This window comes from Protopterus annectens, chromosome 17.part0, assembly GCF_019279795.1.
Source record: "Protopterus annectens isolate FY-2018-M chromosome 17.part0, PAN1.0, whole genome shotgun sequence".
Lineage (NCBI taxonomy): Eukaryota > Metazoa > Chordata > Ceratodontiformes > Protopteridae > Protopterus > Protopterus annectens.
In genome coordinates, this window is record NC_056751.1 from 42468821 (window position 1) to 42488536 (window position 19716).

The 19716-nt window shown below is 38.4% G+C and overlaps 1 protein-coding gene across 1 annotated transcript in view; it reads right to left on the reverse strand.

Moving 5' to 3' along the window:
• Positions 1-19716, reverse strand: part of LOC122791820 (probable isoprenylcysteine alpha-carbonyl methylesterase ICMEL2) — a 437113-nt gene that overhangs the window by 340142 nt on the left and 77255 nt on the right. Inside the window, exon 3 of the mRNA XM_044059777.1 lies at positions 8511-8628. Coding sequence (XP_043915712.1) covers positions 8511-8628 — 118 coding nt within the window. The remainder of the gene's footprint in view (positions 1-8510; positions 8629-19716) is intronic.

Consider the following 19716-nt stretch of genomic DNA (forward strand, 5'->3'; position numbering starts at 1 on the left):
GTCTTTGGTTTTGAGGGGCTCCTGAATTCTTTTTGCAACCCCCTTGCCATTTCTTCTTAAATTCTGTTTATCTGCATTTTGTTGAGACCGTTTATTTTATTTTTTGCCAAACTTGGATAAAGGGCTACAGAACCCCTTAGAAATTTTGGAAAATCTTAAAGAGTCCCTGCTTCAACTTACCCCTCCATCACAATTTCCGATGACCTCTGCAGCAGAGGCAGCACAACCTAAATCTTTATCCAAAGCAGAACGTAACATCTCCTTTTTTATCATTATCTGAGAGGTTACGAGAATGTAGTCAGGTTAACCTCCCCAAAACAGTCCTAGTGTGCATGCCATAGAAGAACTATCAACTGAGTCACACATACACTGTAAACAATGAATAGTGACTACTTGTACAACTGAAGAAATTAAACTTGGCAGATTTTTCCTCACAAGAAGAACCTGCAGACAAAACATTCCTCATACTTTCATAATTAATCAGAACAGACCTTTACATATAAGCCTGATAATTCAATATTCTGAAAATCATAGTGGAGAAACACACTCTTTTTACCATAATTAGCAATAATATCCCCCTTCCTTTTCAGAAAGGGTAGGATTGGAATTCTTTAGCAGCAGTAGGATCAACTGAATCTATAACTGCTGGGTCAGGTTTGAAAAGAGTGTATAAAAACTTAAAAGACTGAAGAACTTTACACAGTCTATCTGACGTTTTGGGGACATCTGGCTGACTATTAGGAATATTGCAGGCAGTGATATATACATCTTCCAAACTGCCAGAAAATGAGAAATGGGTGAAGGTTCTGGAAATTCCTTCTGTATTTACTCATAGTTTTTTTGAAGGACTGAGAAACCTTAATATTTTCCCACTAAAAAGACTGGCACATTCTTGAAACACTGTCAGGGAAAAAGAAACTCCTACAGACAGGATCAGAAACAGTGCTGTCCTCAGTCAATGAATCAGAAATCTGAGGAGAAATCTCTGTACTTGTCCCTTCATCTTCCTGTCCAGATTCAGAATCTTGAATCTCATCAGGAAAAGTGGTCTCTCTCTTTCTTTTACCAGAAGCTACTTTCTTTTTGATGGAAAAAATGGCAACTGTACAGCTTCCCCAGAGATGGGCACAGCATTCTGACAAAACAGGGAAGACTTCCCTGTTCCCTCTTCCAGGACCAACAACAGTGTCTCTCCCTTGATCACTGAGGGGACCCAACAACTGCAGAGGACACGGCTGACCCCAGTCCATAGTGGCTGTAGGTGCTACACCAGAGGGAACCAGGGTAAAAGATGAGTGGTCTGAGTAACAACTAATGGCCACAGCAGAGTCACCTATCTGTGGCTGAGGCAAAGTGTTGGCCTATTGTGGTGGCAAAGGCTGTTTCCTTAACTTTTTCTTTTTGTAGAGGGAAGAAGGACTGATCCTGGGCTGGGAGTTTGTTCCATGGTCAAGCTGAAAATGGGGCCTTTTTCCCTGGAAAATCAAGCAGCAAATGCCAGTAAAAATTAAAAGTCTTTAAAAGTCCCCTTTTTACACAAAATCACAGTTAAAAAGCACATTAAAACATATTGCCAGCCACAAAACGTAAAATAAACACAAATTTCTCCACAGGAAAAAAAATAGTTTTCAATTACTTTAAACAACTTTTTAACTGACAGGAAAAAGTGTACTCTAGTTTAAAAGTACAATACAGTCTCATGACAGTCCATTAAAACACAAACTCCTAGCTTTAAAACAACCCTCCTGAACAGAAAAGTATTATTAAACACACAATTTTTTAAAATAAAAAGTTTTTTTCCCCCAAAAGGAACTTACCTGCTCTGCAAAGAAACAGCACAAGCAGATTCTCGATTCTCAAAAGCCTCAGAGGAGCATACTCTTTGGCAGCAGGGCAGCTTTGAAAAGCTTGGTGCCCAAACCTGTCTTTTTAGTCACGCTAGTAGACTGACAGTTTGGGTGCATGGAAAGTGCCCTGAAGCTTTGGGAAAGTTATAGCCTTAGCAGAACAAAACCTATATATAACCAGTACATATAGTATATACAGTAGTAATCAACAGGATGACCATACATGTATACAGATACAGATATAGATATTGACCTATATTTATATAAAAAAAAAAAAAGATCCTTGTAGTGAGGTGCAATAGTCTTCCAGCCTTATTTTAAGACTCTCTCACCCTTAAGGAAAAACATAAAACCACAGGGAAACCTGGTACTTATTCAGCACTGAAATTCCTGGCCGAGACTCTTTAAAATCAGGAAAAAAGAACTATGAACTGTAGCCAATATCATATGAGACTTAAATGTAATCACACACTTTTCACACACTTTGTAACTTGTTTAGAAATCACTACTTCTTTATTGAAAAAAGTTTGTGTTTGTGTCTTTTGGCTTTTCACGGTTAGGGGTCGCCACAGTGGAACTCTGGTCCGTTAATGATTGGCAGTAGATTTTTACGTGCCGAGTTGCCATCCCTGACGCACAACCTTCAACGAAGGTACGTCCATTCATGCATGTCTCCACACAGAAGACGCTCTAGCTGAGAATCGAACGGGACAACGTCTAGCTGTGAGGCGACAATGCTACCGCAGCACCACCACCGCAGTATACTTCTTTATTGAAAAATAAAATATATTAAATAGATGAGCACTTTCGCCCTTAACAGAGCTTTCCAGATTATCAGGAATCTCAACCAGCACCTTCAATGCTTAAGAAGTACCAGCTTTCACTGTGTTTTAACCACTATATATATATATATATATATATATATATATATATATATATATGTGTGTGTGTGTGTGTGTGTGAACATGCAAGTGTTTACATGTAATAGGTTGGGTTGGACCACAAATCACTGAAAAATGGTTGAAAACACATTTAGCTGAATGTTCATTTGGTTAAAATTTTAATTCATAGAATGTAGTTTAGTTACACATTGCAGATTTGAGAAGAATAAGTATGTGGAAATGTATAAATATGTTCATTTGGGTGACTGTAAAGATGGAGAAAGTGTCACATAAAGAACAGTTGGTAACGTGGCTTCTACTAGTGAATCAGCAGTGATGCTCCATGTGTGGTCTTTCCTTTTTTTCTCCACAGTTATGCGACCATGCAGTTAGTATACTGTTAAATAAAGGACAGTGTGGGAGATGAGAGGAGCTTGCTTACCTTCGTAAACTTTTTAAGGTACTTTCCTCTGTGTTCTTTTTTCTACTAATTGGGATTTGACTAAATGAATTTTCAATCAGTTGGGTTTAATATTTTGTGATTCAGTCAGATGTGGATTACATCAAATGTCTCGCGTGCTCGCACACACACACACACACACACACACACACACACACACACACACACACACACACACACATATACACACGCACATTTATCTATCTATATATAACAAATTAATATGAAAGACTTTGCTGACACCATGCATATGCAAATATGGTTTACCACTAAAAGACTGAATATTTACTTGACTGAACTTTTGCCAAGTGTGCCCAGAATGTTGAATGTGCATTATATGGAATACACAGGATTGTGGAGGTACCTGTGGCTTTGGGGGTTTTGGGGTGGTAATCTGTGTGTGTATATACAGTGCTACAGAAAGTGTTTTTGTAAGGTCAGGCATATGGTTGGGGTTAGGCCAGGGACAACATTAGCAAATATTATTAAAGTGGAGCAGGGAGGCATTATAATACGTTAGCCCCAACCACACTCCTAACCCAAACCTCACATCTGAACTTAGAAAAACCCTTCTCATAACATTACCACTATTTAGACAATATGTGGCCCAAGTTAGTGATAGAGATAACGGATCAGAAGGGGGCAGTGTGTTCCTCTTTCTATCTGTTGAATTTTGGTGATTTAAATGTTTGATGTACAGTGAAAGTGAAATGTCACTCTGCTTAATCTGCACTGACTAAGGAACAATGACAGACCAGGTTTGCTGTGCATAAACACCCTCCACAGTACTACCTGAATAATTTCATCACTTCCCACATTTATTTAAAACTCAGTAGCTGTTGTCACAGAGCCTCCGCAGGTACTGCAGTTTACAGTCTAAACATGCAGTGAATGATGGTCCTAGAAGTGCAGAATACTGCTGTGATGTGCAATACATGAGAATACGCAACAGCACAGTGAGAATGTCTTAGTGAGGCAGACAATAGTTTGTGCAATCATCTTGAATACTTGAGTGATGCCAAGGCTGTCAAATACAGGCCAAAAAGCAACTGAACTGTGCTAAAGGCAGAATTTTCTGTATAGATAAAAAGCTGTGTGTTTAATAATACTTTTTTGTTCCGGAATGTTATTTTAAAGCTAGCCATCACAGCAGGCTAGAAAAAACAGGATGCACAAAAACTGTGCTCACAGTATGAATATCTTTGCAAAGAGAAACATAAATCAGTGCAGAAGTAAAGAGAGATGCCCTCCAGAGCTATTCTGATTTAGTTGTAGGTGTAAAATGATTCAGGCCAGTATTAAATCCTCACAGACAATGATTACTGCTCTTAAAAAGAAGACAGAGCAGGAGCTTAAACACATGGAATTTCTTGGTTGATAGGCATAGACTAATGGGTTGACAATGTTATTATGCCTACTGTTAAACAACGCAATATCAAAATTTGTACTGACCCACGGGATATCAACAAATGGATCCAGAGAGAACACTACCTGCACACATCTGAAGAAGTACATTCTATTATGCCCACTGCAAAGTTCTTTTTAAAGCTGGATGCAAATAAGGGATTTGGGCAGATTAACCTGGATATGGCAAGCTCAGCAATGTATGGTTTTACTACACCATTGGGTAAATACGTGCTCCAGAGACTACCATCTGGAATTTCAGTAGCATCAGTGGCATTTCAAGGTGCAGTGGAGAACATGATGGATGGCCTGAAGATGTGATCACTGATGACATTCTAGTCTTGGTTCTACAAAACAAGAACATGAAAAAGTAGACTGATAGTTTGTTGGGCAGATGAAGGTCATATGGTAAGAATATAAACATGGCTAAATGTCAGACTGGTGCTGCATCTCTTAAGTACATTGGTCATATTCTAAATGCTGATGCTTCTAGTCAGATGCTGATAAAATGCTCGCCACAATAAATATCCGCACTCCTAGTATCAAAAAACCCTTACTGATGAAGTTCTCTGTGATAGCAGAATAACTGCCTTTGTCTGCCATGACTGTACCTCCAAGAAAACTGCCTGAGCAGGATATTGTCTGGAGACAGTAAGAGGATCAAGCTTAGCCAGTTACAGAAGAAACAGGTAGCTACTGTACAACACATAAGTGTTAACGTTGTAGCCTTGCCAACTACACTAAGTAGATGCAATCCTGAAAGGGCAAAGTGCAGTGCTACTGCAGGACAGCACACCTATTGCTTATGTATTTCGGGTACAAGTATGCACAGACCAGATATGCTTAGATACAGAAAAAATGCTGAATGTACTTTTAGGTAGTCAGAAAATTTATGACTGTGAAATGAAACCAAGGAAGTTTAAAAAGATCACTGATTGTTTGAGAACATTTTGCAAAAAGAAATCTACACAGGGTACCCCAAAGATACAGAGAACGCAGCTAACTCTTCAAATGTATGATGCACAAAGTCAATGCACATTGCTGATTTGTTTAGTAGAGCTTACTTAAATGAATAAGGAAGATTTGCTGGAAAAACACAAGTTCTATGGACTATGAGGCAAATGCCATTAACAGCAAAGTAAGTGAGATAATGAAAGCTGCTAAAAATATAAATAAATAAATAAATAAATATATATATATATATATATATATATATATATATATATATATATATATATGTATAGCGGCCATGGTGGTGCAGCGGTTAGCGTTGCCTTCTCACAGCAAGAGGTTCTCTGGTTTGATCCTCGGCTGGGATGCCTTCTGTGTGGAGTCTGCATGTCCTCCCTGTGGTCGTGTGGTTTCCTTCAGGTGCTCCGGTTTCCTCCCAAAGACATGCTGTAGGTAAATTGGATACACTAAATGGGCCCTAGGTGTGAGTGTGTGCATGTGTGTGCCTTCCGTGGAAGGTTGGGTGCCATGCTGGCAACTTGACACCGTAAAACTCAACTGCCAATCATGAGTGGACAGGTGATCCACTGTGGTAACCCCTAACTGGGAAAAAGCCGAAAGAAGATATATATATATATATATATATATATATATATATATATTTATAGAAAGAGATATGTCTGTGTGTATGATGGTCAGCCAGTGTGAAGCAACTTCTTCTGTTAATTACGCAATAATATACATTCAATGAGGCATGATCCTGCATACAATGTCTCTTATTTAATGTTGAATTCATCATTCCATCTCAGCCAAGAAGTGAAAGGTTGCTTAAGGTATGTAAATTACATTTAGGCATCTGTAAGTATAAGCAGAAGTCAGAGATATTATGTATTTTGGCCTAATATGACTGCACAAATAGAGCAGATGGTGCAAAGCTGTCACAGTTTTCACAAGTACAGTAAATTAAGCCAAAAAGAGATACTGGATTATTATTTATGCATTTAAATAAATAATGTGCTGCAGGCAATATCTGTAAGGTATGTAGAACTAGGAGAAGCCATGTCAGATAATGGTCTTTAGTTAATGTGCCAATATTTCCTAAGCATGGAAATTCAAGCTACATTTCATTTCCAAAGTATCCACAATCAAACAGTAATAAACAGTCTCATGTTGAAGCATTAGTGAAGTGGGTTGTTGTTTAGGTTTACTACATGACTGCAACATTCTGCTGCAAGAATTTTATCTCCTCAGTTATTGACAAGGAGAAGACTGAGCTGAAAAGTACCAGAAAGGTGAATGCAAACACAGCTACATGGAAGAGAGCAGAAAATTAAACAACTTTGTGACAGAACTAACGTCAATAATGAAGAAGGCAAAAAGGGTTGCAGAATTTTGGTCAAAAGTCACAGATCCCAGCAGCCTTGACAGATCATCATCGAAATCCCAAGGTCATGTTTGGTTCACAGCGATGGCAAGCAGCTGTAAGGACAAAATCATGCCTGACAAGCAAGTGTATGGATCCAACCCGGAGCTGTCAGATTCTGTCATGAATTCATTGGTGAATCGGCCTTCGGGGACCTGGCAGAGTGCAAATACAGGATCAGATGCTGGATCTGGTGAACCATCTACTGAAATACTGCCATCTTCCTTCCATGATGCTGATAAAGAGAGTGTTACTGGACGGAAACAGGACAATCGAGAACATATTCACTGCAGTAGACTGTTCAAGAGACCATTCTGATATCAGGACTGTATATAGTTGTAGTTCAATAAACAGGATTCAGTCGTGTGGATTCTGTTACATTTCAAAGACTCATTATATATAGTGCAACCATTTCTTTATGGAACCTATATGTAACTGTAAACATTGTGTACAGTTACAAAGGAACATCTTGTTTCTAATGAAAGGAAAATGTTAAATACCTGATATGTGATGCAGTATACCCTTCAGCGTTACAGACATATGATATGAGGGTCATATGAAAAGGAGGGGTTCTGATCATGTGAGTAAAGGCTAGATGAGGCAGTTCCATTTGTCTCATGTTTATTAAGGCTTTCCTGTTTCAGTTTGACACATTAACTTACAAAATCATTTCCATTCAAGATCGAGTATTATACAATGACCCCCCCCATTAATATTCCAAAACATGCGCGCTGATTGGCCAGAGTGCCCATTGTAAATCCCACAATATACCAACGGAAAAAGGTCCGGTGACGCAGACTTTTTTCCGTTGATATAAACTACCCAAAACCTTTTTTTTTTTTTTTTAATAAATAAAAAAAACAAAGAAAAAAATGGAGCAACAGACACTTTCTTTTCTCTGTTGCTTCCGTTTCATAGCATTAATGTACTGGGTATGTGTAGGAATGCATGTCCCGTACGCATGCACAGTACATCAACACAAGCAAGCAGTATACCACCACCAGCAGAAGAACAGTAATGCACTGTTATACAAAGACATTATTTAAGAAAAGTAAGCATTTTTTTCTTAAATAATGTCATTGTATAATAGCAATAACCGACTCTGTGGTTGTGCTATATTGAAATTTATCCACGGTTGGCTTTATTTAATCTCTTGAGCTTTGCCCTCGTGATTAAACCACGCCAACCATGGATAAATCTTCAATATACCACACCATGTCGTTGGTTATTGCTTAATTAAATGTGGGGGCAGTTTTGGGGGCAAACTAGGTAGATCTTTGGATTTCTACTAGCACTTATCTAAATGCATACATATATGTATTTATGTTCATACAGAGCCAAAAATAAATTTAAAGGTAAAATGTGTTTATTTTTAAGCAACATTAACAATGGTTAGATAAATTGTGCCGGGCATCTGTAAAATAAAAAAATGCACATTTAAACATAAATGAATCATTGAAATAGTGTCTGTATACAAGTCATTTAAACTAACATTTAAGTACATTTTTGCCAGCAGGAAAAATGCAGTTTCAGTTTTTGCATACCTTAACACACAATGGATCATCAATGTTTTTGTAATTTGACTGCCAATGGAGGTACAGTTTGCTATACTTCAGGTATGACAGCATTTCAAATAGTGCTAGTGTCAAGTTGTATACTCTCCTGCAACAGAATAAAAATCACAGTTAAATCATACACGTGTGTTACACATCCATGTCGTTCCATGTTCTGAGTTAAGGTATACTGTATGACTCCTCATTTCTTGTTATGGTCCTTGAGATGAGTTACAAGTTACCATTTACAGTCAAAAGATTGACAGTATCAGAAGCCAATCAGAACACAGTTCACAATGCACTAAATAGCAAGATGTACACTTTTCAAGCCCTGTAAGCCTTTTATCTATAAACAAATGTCATTGTTATACTTATATTTCCATAAAACTGACACATTACTGCCATATCATATGTTCTGCTAGAGGACCCTCCTTGCTGGATCTTTTAGTTGGGTTCATTCTTTCCAGCTGTCACTGTTCAGAAACATTAAGGCTTATGCTCAGGGGTACATGTACTCAGTGCCATTGCATGCAATAACCCAACTACACAAGGGCACTTTACTCCTGAGCCCACCAGTTCACCTTCAAACACTAACTACCTTCCTGCACATCAATAAATGACAATGACTGGTCACACAGGCTGCTAACAAATAATTATAAAGGTATTTACCTGCTTGATTTACAGAGAACTCCAGCAACCAAAGATGAACGGAATCACAGTCCACTGACAGAGAGAAGAAGTCCGGATATTTGGCCCATTAAAGACAGCCCCTTCATAGGCCAACTGATGTAGAAATAAATATATTTGTTATAGCTATCCTTGATTATTACCCCTGATGGCTCCTGTAATTGGGCTGAATCCCAAATACTAACCAGTATGCTGGAAGGAGCTAAAGCCTAAGGACCAAGCTCAGAAGGCCGAGTTTTGAAGTGCTGTTGTGCCAAAGGAAGCTCAACTTTTGAAGTCTTACTAAAACATTCATGCTTGGTGAAGGTATGCACCAAAGCCTAAGTGGCTGATGCACAACTATCTGCAACAGGATTTTTCTTGAAGCAAGCGTTAGAGGCAGCAACCCATCTACTGCAGCTTGTTTTAGCAGCTTTTCCCAAAGGGTAGTTAGCTGCAAAGCAGTTTGGCAAACAAAATAGACAGGGATTAACAAATGTAAATCCTTTCCTATGGTAAGCAAATAAGATACGTAGTTTTAGTCTTTCTAAACTTGTGTAGACATTTCAAATGAAAACTGAGCCGATGGTACATATGCACAGTGGGAAAGGCTTCTTAAAATCTGGTTTCTGCCCCTACACAAAAAGCATGGATAGAAGTAGGCTGGTACAGGAAAGGCCTGATCCTATGAAACCACTTTTGTGAGGAAAGTGAATCTGTCTTGTGGAACCCCTGATCTTTGAAGAAGACTAGCTATGGTTCCCAAGACATTAAGTCCAATGACCCTATGAGTAGAGGTAATGGCTGTTAGAAGAGCATTCAATCTTCAGGAAAGCTTACATGCTCAAATGGTGGAGAGACAAGCCTGCCAGTTATGAAGTTCAGATCCTACACAGGAGAAGGATTCTTCAAATTCGGGTACAAATGCTGCAGTATCATGCCTGCAGCACTCATGGTAACGACATGTGAAATTCTTCTCTGCTGACAGAACAGATAGCTCACATAGCATGTTAAAGAACAGAATTCTTAACTGTGACAAGAATGCTTTCATTTAAATAAGACAGAATTTTGCTTTCCTTGTTCAGTTTAATTTTTTTTTAATATTTAAGCTCCTTAATCATTGAAAACAGTAACATTTGACACTGAAAGCACTAAGTTAAGCAATTGCTTGAGTAGCCAGTGACGGGCTATAATCATGCCCTTCAAAAGGTGACACATGCATAATAACTATGAAGCAAATGAGGCCTAAATGGTGTTAGAGACGCATCGTGATCACTTGCAAACTAACCAGCTACTGTGGTGAAAGATACTGCTGTGTCAAAACTGAGAATTGTTTTCCCATTGAGACACTGGCCTGACAAGTAGAAGGCTTTATGATAGCCCGATAAACATTGAGACACTATCTGGCAAACCTGGAGGTATCTGGGTGCCTAGATTAGGAATACAGAAGTGCTACCTGATCCACAATTGAAATGTTACACAAAATTGAAGTTACAAACAGGTATTACAATGAATTAAAACAAAAGCACTTAATTGTAAAAGGAGTAATGTTTTAAATACACAGGTTCTTCAGATAGCTGCTTATAGTACATACTATTAAATATACTTTGAAGTAACCTTAAAAAGTCATGCTGATATCTTTAAACACTAGATTTCTTCTTAAACCAAAAGCAGATTTTTCTTTTTTCTTTTTGTTTTAATAACAAACATATAGCAATCAAAACTTACAAATTAAATAATGAGTAACAATTACAAAAGAAAGAAAAAATATACAAAGGAGAACAACTGGAGAAAGAAGAACATTAAAGAACATGTAAGAGTAGCCCCACAAACATACCTCTCAACTGTACAGATTTTCTCAGAATGCCCAGATTTTGGCCTCGTATTTTTGGTCCGTTTTTCATAAAATTGTGGTTTTCTGGCAAATTAGTGGTAAATCATTGAAAACTGAAGTTAGAAAATAATGACAGACATTTGAGTTTCAGATGTCATATCCTTCAGAAAATTCATGCCAATGCAACAACTGTTATTCTAGAGCAATATTTAAAAATTGTCCCTATTTTGGGCCTTTGTCCCACTTTTATTTATGGCTTTGTCCAGATTTCTTGCTCTAAGAGGTTGAGAGGTATGCCCACAAGTCCCTATGAAAATAAAATAACTTAAGTCATATACAAAAATAACACTTTATACATCACTTGTCCTGCTCATGAAATGTCTTGCTATTTGCTTCTAGCAAAATTAACACATACAAAATATATTTTTAACCAATCTTTTAAGAGGAATTCAACTATTTCCTTGGATTTCAAGCTTGATAATGCACCATAATTGGTTGCCTTTTTTAATTTCTCCAGATCTTTTGGGTTTCTAATACCATGACGGGAATGATGCCATTTCTAAGTCAAAGTACAATTAAAGTTAATGAAATTAGCATTGTTTCACTCTTTGATGTCAGCCAAAAGTGCTCTTACCACCACCCACAATGTGCCCAGTAATGACTCCTTTTGCATTTTGTACAGAGTTACATGCATTGGTAGCATATTTAAATATGATTGTAGACATTTATTTATTTATTTATTTGCAGTTGGTTTACCAGGATAGTCCATTGGGCCTAAAAGAACCCGTTTTCAATGGAGTCCTGGGGAGAAAAGCTCCAAAAAAGAACAGACAAACAGAATAAGTACATACATTTAAAAAGGTCATAATGCAAACTAACAGACAAGTTGAAAACAACATAGCTAGGCTACTTATACAATGTAAAAAGAGTACAGTCATAACTTTTCCATTTGATGTACATTTGAAAATGTGAATTATTGAAAAGGTACAAATAATGAGAGGTAAGTTATGGCATTAAAGAGGTAGGATTATATTGTTATATGGTGTGGTTAGAATTTGAGAAAGTAATAGGTATACAGGCTTTGTTGAGTAGGAAGAGAATGAATGGAGGATGAAGGATGAAGGGTTCAGATTTTTTATGATGGATGGGAACAAGAGCATTCCCATTGGGACGTAAGATGAGTATGAAGAGATTTTTTGAATGAATAGAGATTAGAGATGGTACGAATAGATGGTGGGAGTGAGTTCCAAAGACGAGCTATGTTAAAGGATAGTAGGTTTTGCCTGGGCGCTTTGGTTTAAGTGTTTCTAATAGGTTTTGATTGTTTGACCTTAAGATTCTATCAGGTAAGTGAAACTTAAAAGCAGAAGACAGGGAGGGACAAAGAGAGGGTTGTTAATGAGTTTGTGGGCTAGGGTAAGCTGAATGTAATTGAGCTGATGTGGAAGTTCAAGCCAATGTAGTTTTGGAGAGAGGAACAGTGATGGGTGTATGACCTGTGTCCATTGGCGAACTTGGCGATTTTGTTGTAGCAAGAGGAAAGTTGTTTTTAAGAGGACTGAATATTAGTTAGGAGAGGTGAACCATAGAGAAGGGAGGGAATAAGAAAGGAAGAAGACAGAGTGATTTTTGAGGTCTTTGTGAGATATTGATTTTGACGGTAAAGCATACCCAGCTTTTGGTGGGTTTTTTTAATGTTTAGGTGTATGTGTGAATTGAAATTAAGTTGGTTATCAATTTGAACACCAAGTAACTTGGTTTCAGATACGAGTTCTAGGGTTGAATTGTTTTGACTGGTGATCAGGAATGTGTTTGCATCAAAGGGAGTAGTTTTAGTGGGAGTAAATACCATGAGTTTAGTTTTGGAGGCATTGAGAGCAAGGTGGTTTATTTCCATCCAATGCTCAGTAATTGAGAAAGCTGCTTGTGTGAGCTTTAGAAGCTCAGGAGTAGATGAGGCAGAGCAGATAATGGTGGAATCATCAGCATATTGGATGATGTTAGAGAAAGGAATAGATTTATGAAAGTCGTTTATAAAAATGTTAAAGAGAAGAGGACCAAGTATGGAGCCTTGGGAACCCGGTGGGGTACTAAGAAAAGAGGAAGTGGCCTTTTTCCATTTTACAGCTTGGTGTCTGTTAGATAGGTAGCTGGAGAACCAGTTCACAGAGGAGGAAGAAAGGTTAAGTTTGGAAAGTTTAGTTAATAGCAGGCTGTGTGAAATGGTATCAAAAGCCTTAGAAAGGTCAAGTAGTAGGGTAGAGACAATATGGCCGGAATCACGAGCTTTATTTACAGTTTCTAGATAGGAGAGGAGGGCTGTCATGGTGCTATGATTTGGCCTAAAGCCATGTTGTGTAGGTGTGAGAAGGTTATTGTCTAAAAGATGTGGTAGTAGTTGAAGTTGAACACATTTTCAAGTAGTTTAGAGATGGGGACAAGATAGCAATGGGCGGAAGTAGTTAATACTGCAGTTATTACCGCCTATATGACAGGGGATGATAAAGGCTTGTTTCCAGAGTTGGGGCACTGTACATTCTAGGATTGAGCGGTTGATGAGGATGCTTATGGGATAGGCAATTGCATCAGCAGCAACGCTTAGGAAATATGAGGATATCATCCGGTGCATTTGTGCGGGCTTCAGTTATGAAGTAGTTTTTATTGTAGAAATGGGTATAGGTTTTAATGAGAATGGAGTTGTGTGAAGAGGCAAAGTATTTGATGTTGGTGAGGATGTTAGAGAGGAGAAAAGTTATGGGATGTAGTTAGAGAAGATGGGTTATGGGATGTAGTTAGAGAAGATGGGAATGAGGAAGGAAGAGAAGTGCAGGGAGGCCTTTTGCCAGGAGAGGGTGAGGAGGTATTGGATGGTATGGTAGAAGTAGGGAAAGAGGAAGTTAGTTTGCTAATAGAATCAATGAAGAAGGAGTTGAATTCAGTAGCCAGGTCTAGATCTGGGGCATTTGGGTCGGGGGAAGGGGTGTGTGGTCTGCTGGGGTTAAGGAGGGTGGAGATACCTTTCCAGAATTTCTGTGGATTTGTTTTATTATTGTTTTGGAGGGTAAAGAAGTAATTTTGTCTGTCAGAGATAATAAGCTTTTTGACTTTATTTCGGAGGGTTCGGTATTCAATGTGGGAATCAGGGGACTTTCTTTTCTGATAAAGTGCCCATGCTTTGTCTCTAAGGCGCATGCATGCTAATGTATCTCTAGTAAGCCATGGAGCAGAATTATTTTTTATTCGTTTTGTCCTTTGGGGGGCATGAGAATCTAGTATTGTTAAGAATGTAGAGTTAAAGTGAGAAACAGCGTCTTCTAAGGGTAGTGTTCTAAGAGTGTTCCAGTTGATTGCTTTTAAGAATCTGAGAATGTTGTTGGGTTGAAATTTTTGTGGTTGCGTGTGGTAATATAATTGTGGGGGTGGAGAGAGATACAAGGGAGTCGGTATGTGAAGATGGGCATATGATCGCTTAGAGCATCGGGAAGAGTACCACTGTCAGAGTAATAGTGTGGGTGTGACACAAGGATCCAGTCTAGTATACTGCCACAGGAAAGGTTTTTAGAAGGACGTGTTACTTTGTTGATTAGTTGGGAAAAGTTATATAGGTTGATGTTAAGGGGGTTGGATGGAGATTGAATGGAGGTCCAGTTGATATTTACATCACCTAAGATTATGGTTTCATTACTAATGTTACTGGAGAGCCAGGAGAGAATGTCTTCTAATGTAGAGATATTGTCACCTGGGGGAATATAGAGGGATGCAAGACATATATGTTTATGCTTGTTGACTTGAAGGAGAGTGATGAGTAGTTCAGCATTGTTGAAATGTGGAATAGGTTTATTGAAGGGAGTAATTGACAAGGAAGTAGAAAATAGAAGAGCTACACCGCCGCCTTTTTCATGGGACCTGTCTTTTCTAATGATAGAGTAGTTAGGTGGGATTATTTCAGAGCTTTTTATATGGGGTTTTAGCCATGTTTCTGAAATAGATAGGATGTCAGGTTTATTATATGTGATCTAGGCATGGAGGGTTGTTAATTTGTTGACTATGCTTTGGGAGTTTAGTGAGGTAAGTAATAGAGGTTTACGTATAGTAGTGGAGGTTGAGGGGCCTGGGTTAGGATGGATATCACCTGATAAGAGACTGGTGACTAGATGAAGGATATGCTTAGAAAAGTAATTAAGTAGTTTAATAAATGGGTTGGGTGATGTTGTACTGAAGAAGGGGTTACTGGTGGTTAAGAGGATGGGGAGTCTGTGAGAAGTAAGTACTTTGTAAGAGAAGGATAGGAGGTGTTTTATAGGATATAGATGTGGAGAAATAGATGAGTGTGAATGTGAGTAGGGGGAGTTTAGATGGTTGGTAGTATGATAGAGTTGTGGATGATGGCAGGTACTGGGTTGGGTGAGGTAGTAAAGAAAGGTAAGTTTTAGAAGTAGTAGTAATAATAGAGAGATGGATGAAGGTTTTAAAAGCATGTTATTAATGATTACTTTGTGTATAGAATCTAATTAGTATTAAGTTTGTTTTTAAGGATAATTATAGGAGGATGTGATGTAGTTGTCCTAGATTGTAGTGGGGAGTGTGGTGTAAGGAAGGAGGTTTCAGAAGAGGTAGAGGTAAGTAGAAGGTAGAGATAGGGCTGAGTGTCAGAGTTGAAGTTTGTAGTGTAGCTAAGTAGAGGGTGTGGTAACTATGGGTGATTAGAAAATGGGTGTGTGATTAGAAAATGGGTGTGTGCAGGGTGTTGGTGTTTGAGTGGAGTAGGGAGGAAGTGGGTGTGGTAATAAGAGGAATATAGCTGGGAGTACTGGGGGCGGGTGGGAATTGGGGGCAGGGTAGGGGAGCGGAGTGAGCCCGAAGGGCGAATGGAGCGGGAAGCACAGGAGAAGGAGAACAGCCAATCAGTGGAGCATGGAATGCAGGAAGTAAGCTGTAACAGAGTGAGTAAGGTTCTGGATAATCTAGGCAGAATGGGCTGAGAGTTTGGAGAAAGGTAAAAATAAGGTAAGGCTAGTAAAAAATATGCAAGGAGTAAGTAAGAAGGAATATCAGTGTGGGGGGTGCCCTCTAGTGGTTAAATGTAGAAGTACACTGGGCCACGTTGCTCCTACCTCCATTGGAACTGTCTGGGTATCTTTCTTCCACATTACTCTCGTTTCTGCTTGCAGATCCTGATATTTTATGACTTTGTGTCTCTCTGTATGCAGGACACTCGTCATTGGGTGTGGCGATTTCAATGATCTATGTTACTTTTGTCTTCTTTTCTTGGACCACTGTGTCCAGTTTTCTAGCATCTATCTTTTGAACTGTTGGCAATGGATGACCCCATGTGATGTAGACCAACATTTTCTATGATGTTTTGTGGCTCATGTTTCCAGTGTTTTTCAGCCCCCAGTGCAACAGTCTCGCCACATTATTATGCCTTTCAGTATACAGTCCTTCTGCCATTAGTTTGTTGCAACCAGAAGAGAGGTGTGGAACTGTTTCCAGTTCTCTTTTACAAAACCTAGATTTGTCTGTTTCTCCAGCATGTTCAATGGACTTTGTAACCCAACGTGTATGCAGCCCACTATCTTGTGCTGCCAATAATAACCTTTTATCTCTTGGTTTGAATTCGCCTCTCCTTAACCATTCCTGCATTTGTTCCTGATCAATATGAGGTTCTTCCAGAAGTTTTCTATACTTGCAACTATATTTATACATTTTCCACATTTCTTGTCTTCTCATCTGGTCCTTCACCTTATATTCTTTATTTTGTTTTTTGGCACATTCAGTTGCTGCCTGTTTTTTATTCAATTGTGGTTTGATTTCCATTCCTGCTTAATGCCGATATGCTTCTGCTAGCCTAAGCAGGGAAGTCATCTTAGATTTATTCTCCTCATGTTTCAAAACTTTCACTACATTTGGGTCTTGTGAGGTCAGCAGATAAGTGTGGAGTCCCATGACTGCAGATCTGTACATGCAATCACTTTCAAGGAGGCCCATCCCTCCTTCGGAACGGGGAATATATAATCGTGGTATGCACTAATTTTTATAAATCATTTGGTGAGCATGAAGCATCCTTCTTGTTTTCCTATCTAATCTATCCAACACATTTTGGGGCCAGTCAATCACTCCAAAACTGTAAGTTAGGACAGGAAGAGCAAATTGGTTTATAGCTTGGATTTTGTTCCTAGATGTCAACACTGTTTTCAGGATTCATTTAAGTCTTCTAAAGTATTCCTTACTAAGTTTTATTTGCATTTGTTCATGTTTTATTGCTGATCCTTCATCATTTCCCAAATATTTATACACTCCCTCTTGCTCAAGTTCTTTTATATCACATTCTTGTCCCAAACTGATGTTTTCTTGGTGCTGCAGTTTTCCTGCTTTAAATGTTACTTTTGCACATTTATCAAGACCAAATGACATTCTTATATTATCTGAAAAACGTCTGACAATTTGCAGTTGTGCGATGAGCTATACAGTTTCAAATCATTAAAAAAGAGAAGACGAGAAGTCTTTACACTTTGTTGTTTTCTAGGAGCCAAATAATAGCCATGGCCTAAGTTGTTAAGTAGATGGCTTAATGGGTTAAGGGCAAGGCAGAATAGCAGTGGTGACAGAGAGTCACCCTGGAATATCCCCCTTTGAATTTTTATCCCTGGAATAATAATTTGTCCTTTATCATAGCTTAATTGCAAAGTGGTCTGCCACTGTTTCATGGTCACTGTAATGTAGTTAAGCACTACAAGGTGCATCGTATACATTTTTAAGGACTCTTTTATCCATGAATGTGGGATACTATCAAATGCTTTTTTGCAGCCAATCCATGCTATATTAAATTATTCCCTTTTTTTACAGTTCTTCACTATGACTTTAACAACAAATGATCCTTTGTTCCATATGACTTGCTGTTATTGCCCTTTTGTTCTATTGCCATAATTGAGTTTTCTTCTAAATGACTATAGATTCTGTCGGCATCAATTCCAGTGTATAATTTATACGTCATCGGAAGGCAAGTTACTGGTCTATAATTTTTAGGTTAGCTTGCAGGTTCACTCTTAAGTAGGAGCATTGTTTTTCCTGTTGTTAGCCAGATTGGTGTGTATTCAGGGTGGGGTGCACATATAAATAGTTCTTCCTCATGGCTAAATCTTCATGCAAAGATGTTAATACTTTTAACCAAAAGTTAGGTATTGCATCTGGGCCTGGGGTTTTCCAGTTAGAGGCTTTTCTTAACTTTGTTTCAATCTCTCTGGCTGTTATTTCATCCCATTTCATATCCTGTACCTTTAAACTTCTTATTCTTTCATTTACTTCTTCTATCCATTTAGCATCGTTGTTATGTTCCACAGGATCTTTATAGATACTTCTCCAAAATGTAACTAGTTCATCTTTATTTGGTGGTCTTTCAATTCCCTTTACCTTGTTTCCCAAATCTTTATAAAACTTTTTTGGGACATCAATAAATTGCTTATTTTCTACCTTTCCTTTATATTTATCTGCATATCTTCTCAGTTTTTCTGCCGGTGCTGAGATATTTCGTTTACTTGCGATAGTGGATGATAGATCCTGATCTGTTCTAATACTGCGCATTGCTTTTATCACATCTATCTTTATAAGTATTTTAATTGATCTGTTCCCTCTTCTATACTCTTCTAACAGTGAGACTTCTTGTCTATTGTCTGTATGAAGGGTCTGCTGAATCTAAAGTCGTCATCCTCGTATCTTTTTTCCATTTCACACAGGGCAGGAATGTCACATCAGTTGTCACCTCCTCTTTTAATGTAATGCTGCACTCCTCTTTTAACAGTCATGTCAGAATTTTTCTTTCATGTGATCCATCAGTCTCTTGGCTGGAAGTCCTTGTCTCCTTTTGCCGTCTTCCTGTGTCTCCAAACCTGCTTTACCAAATCATTGGTTTTCCTGTACATGTAACTACACAAATGCAATCTGTTCTTCTCTACCTTCTCTGTAACTGGTGCTACTTTGACATTAGCTCTGATGTCTTCATTTCTTTGTTTGCCCGACACTGTGCATTCTACTAGCTGGCACTTCATCCATCAGCTCAAGCACCTTAGCTGCTCTGTCCTCACTACCCAGGCTTCGTTGCCATACAGAAACACTGGTCACATGACTGTTTCATACAGATTAATGCAACAATACTACACATACTACTTGATACTTTATGGTAGTTGTTTGCAGCACCTCAAGTCTAGCTTTGACTGCCTCCTTGAGATTCTTCTACTCCTCTACGAAATCTGTAATTTCTAATAGTAATATTAGTACCTAAGCAAGGAATATAAAATTGCCAAAATTCATAAAATATGGCAACAGCAATGAAATAAATTGGACAATAGGTGTTATACAAATGAGATATCCAAACATCATAAAGTGATTTTTAATGGATGTTATGAAAGTATCCTTGAAAGGTAGTCTTTATCATATTGCCATTTGTATGAAGTGACCGTTATTTAATTGATTGTCCTTCTTCCTTGAACTATAGCACGAGATACAAAATCTACAGGAATGGGAGGAAAAGGGTTGAGAATCTCTTGCACTACAGGAGAAAGAATGCATTCACCACTACCTGTCCTTGTCCTGCTGCGACATGCAGACCAGGAGGAGGACGAGTGCCATGCTCTTCTTCATGGGAAATAGTCTGGTCTCCAAAGTGTCTCAGTTCTGTACGACTTGGACCTAGATTTAGCC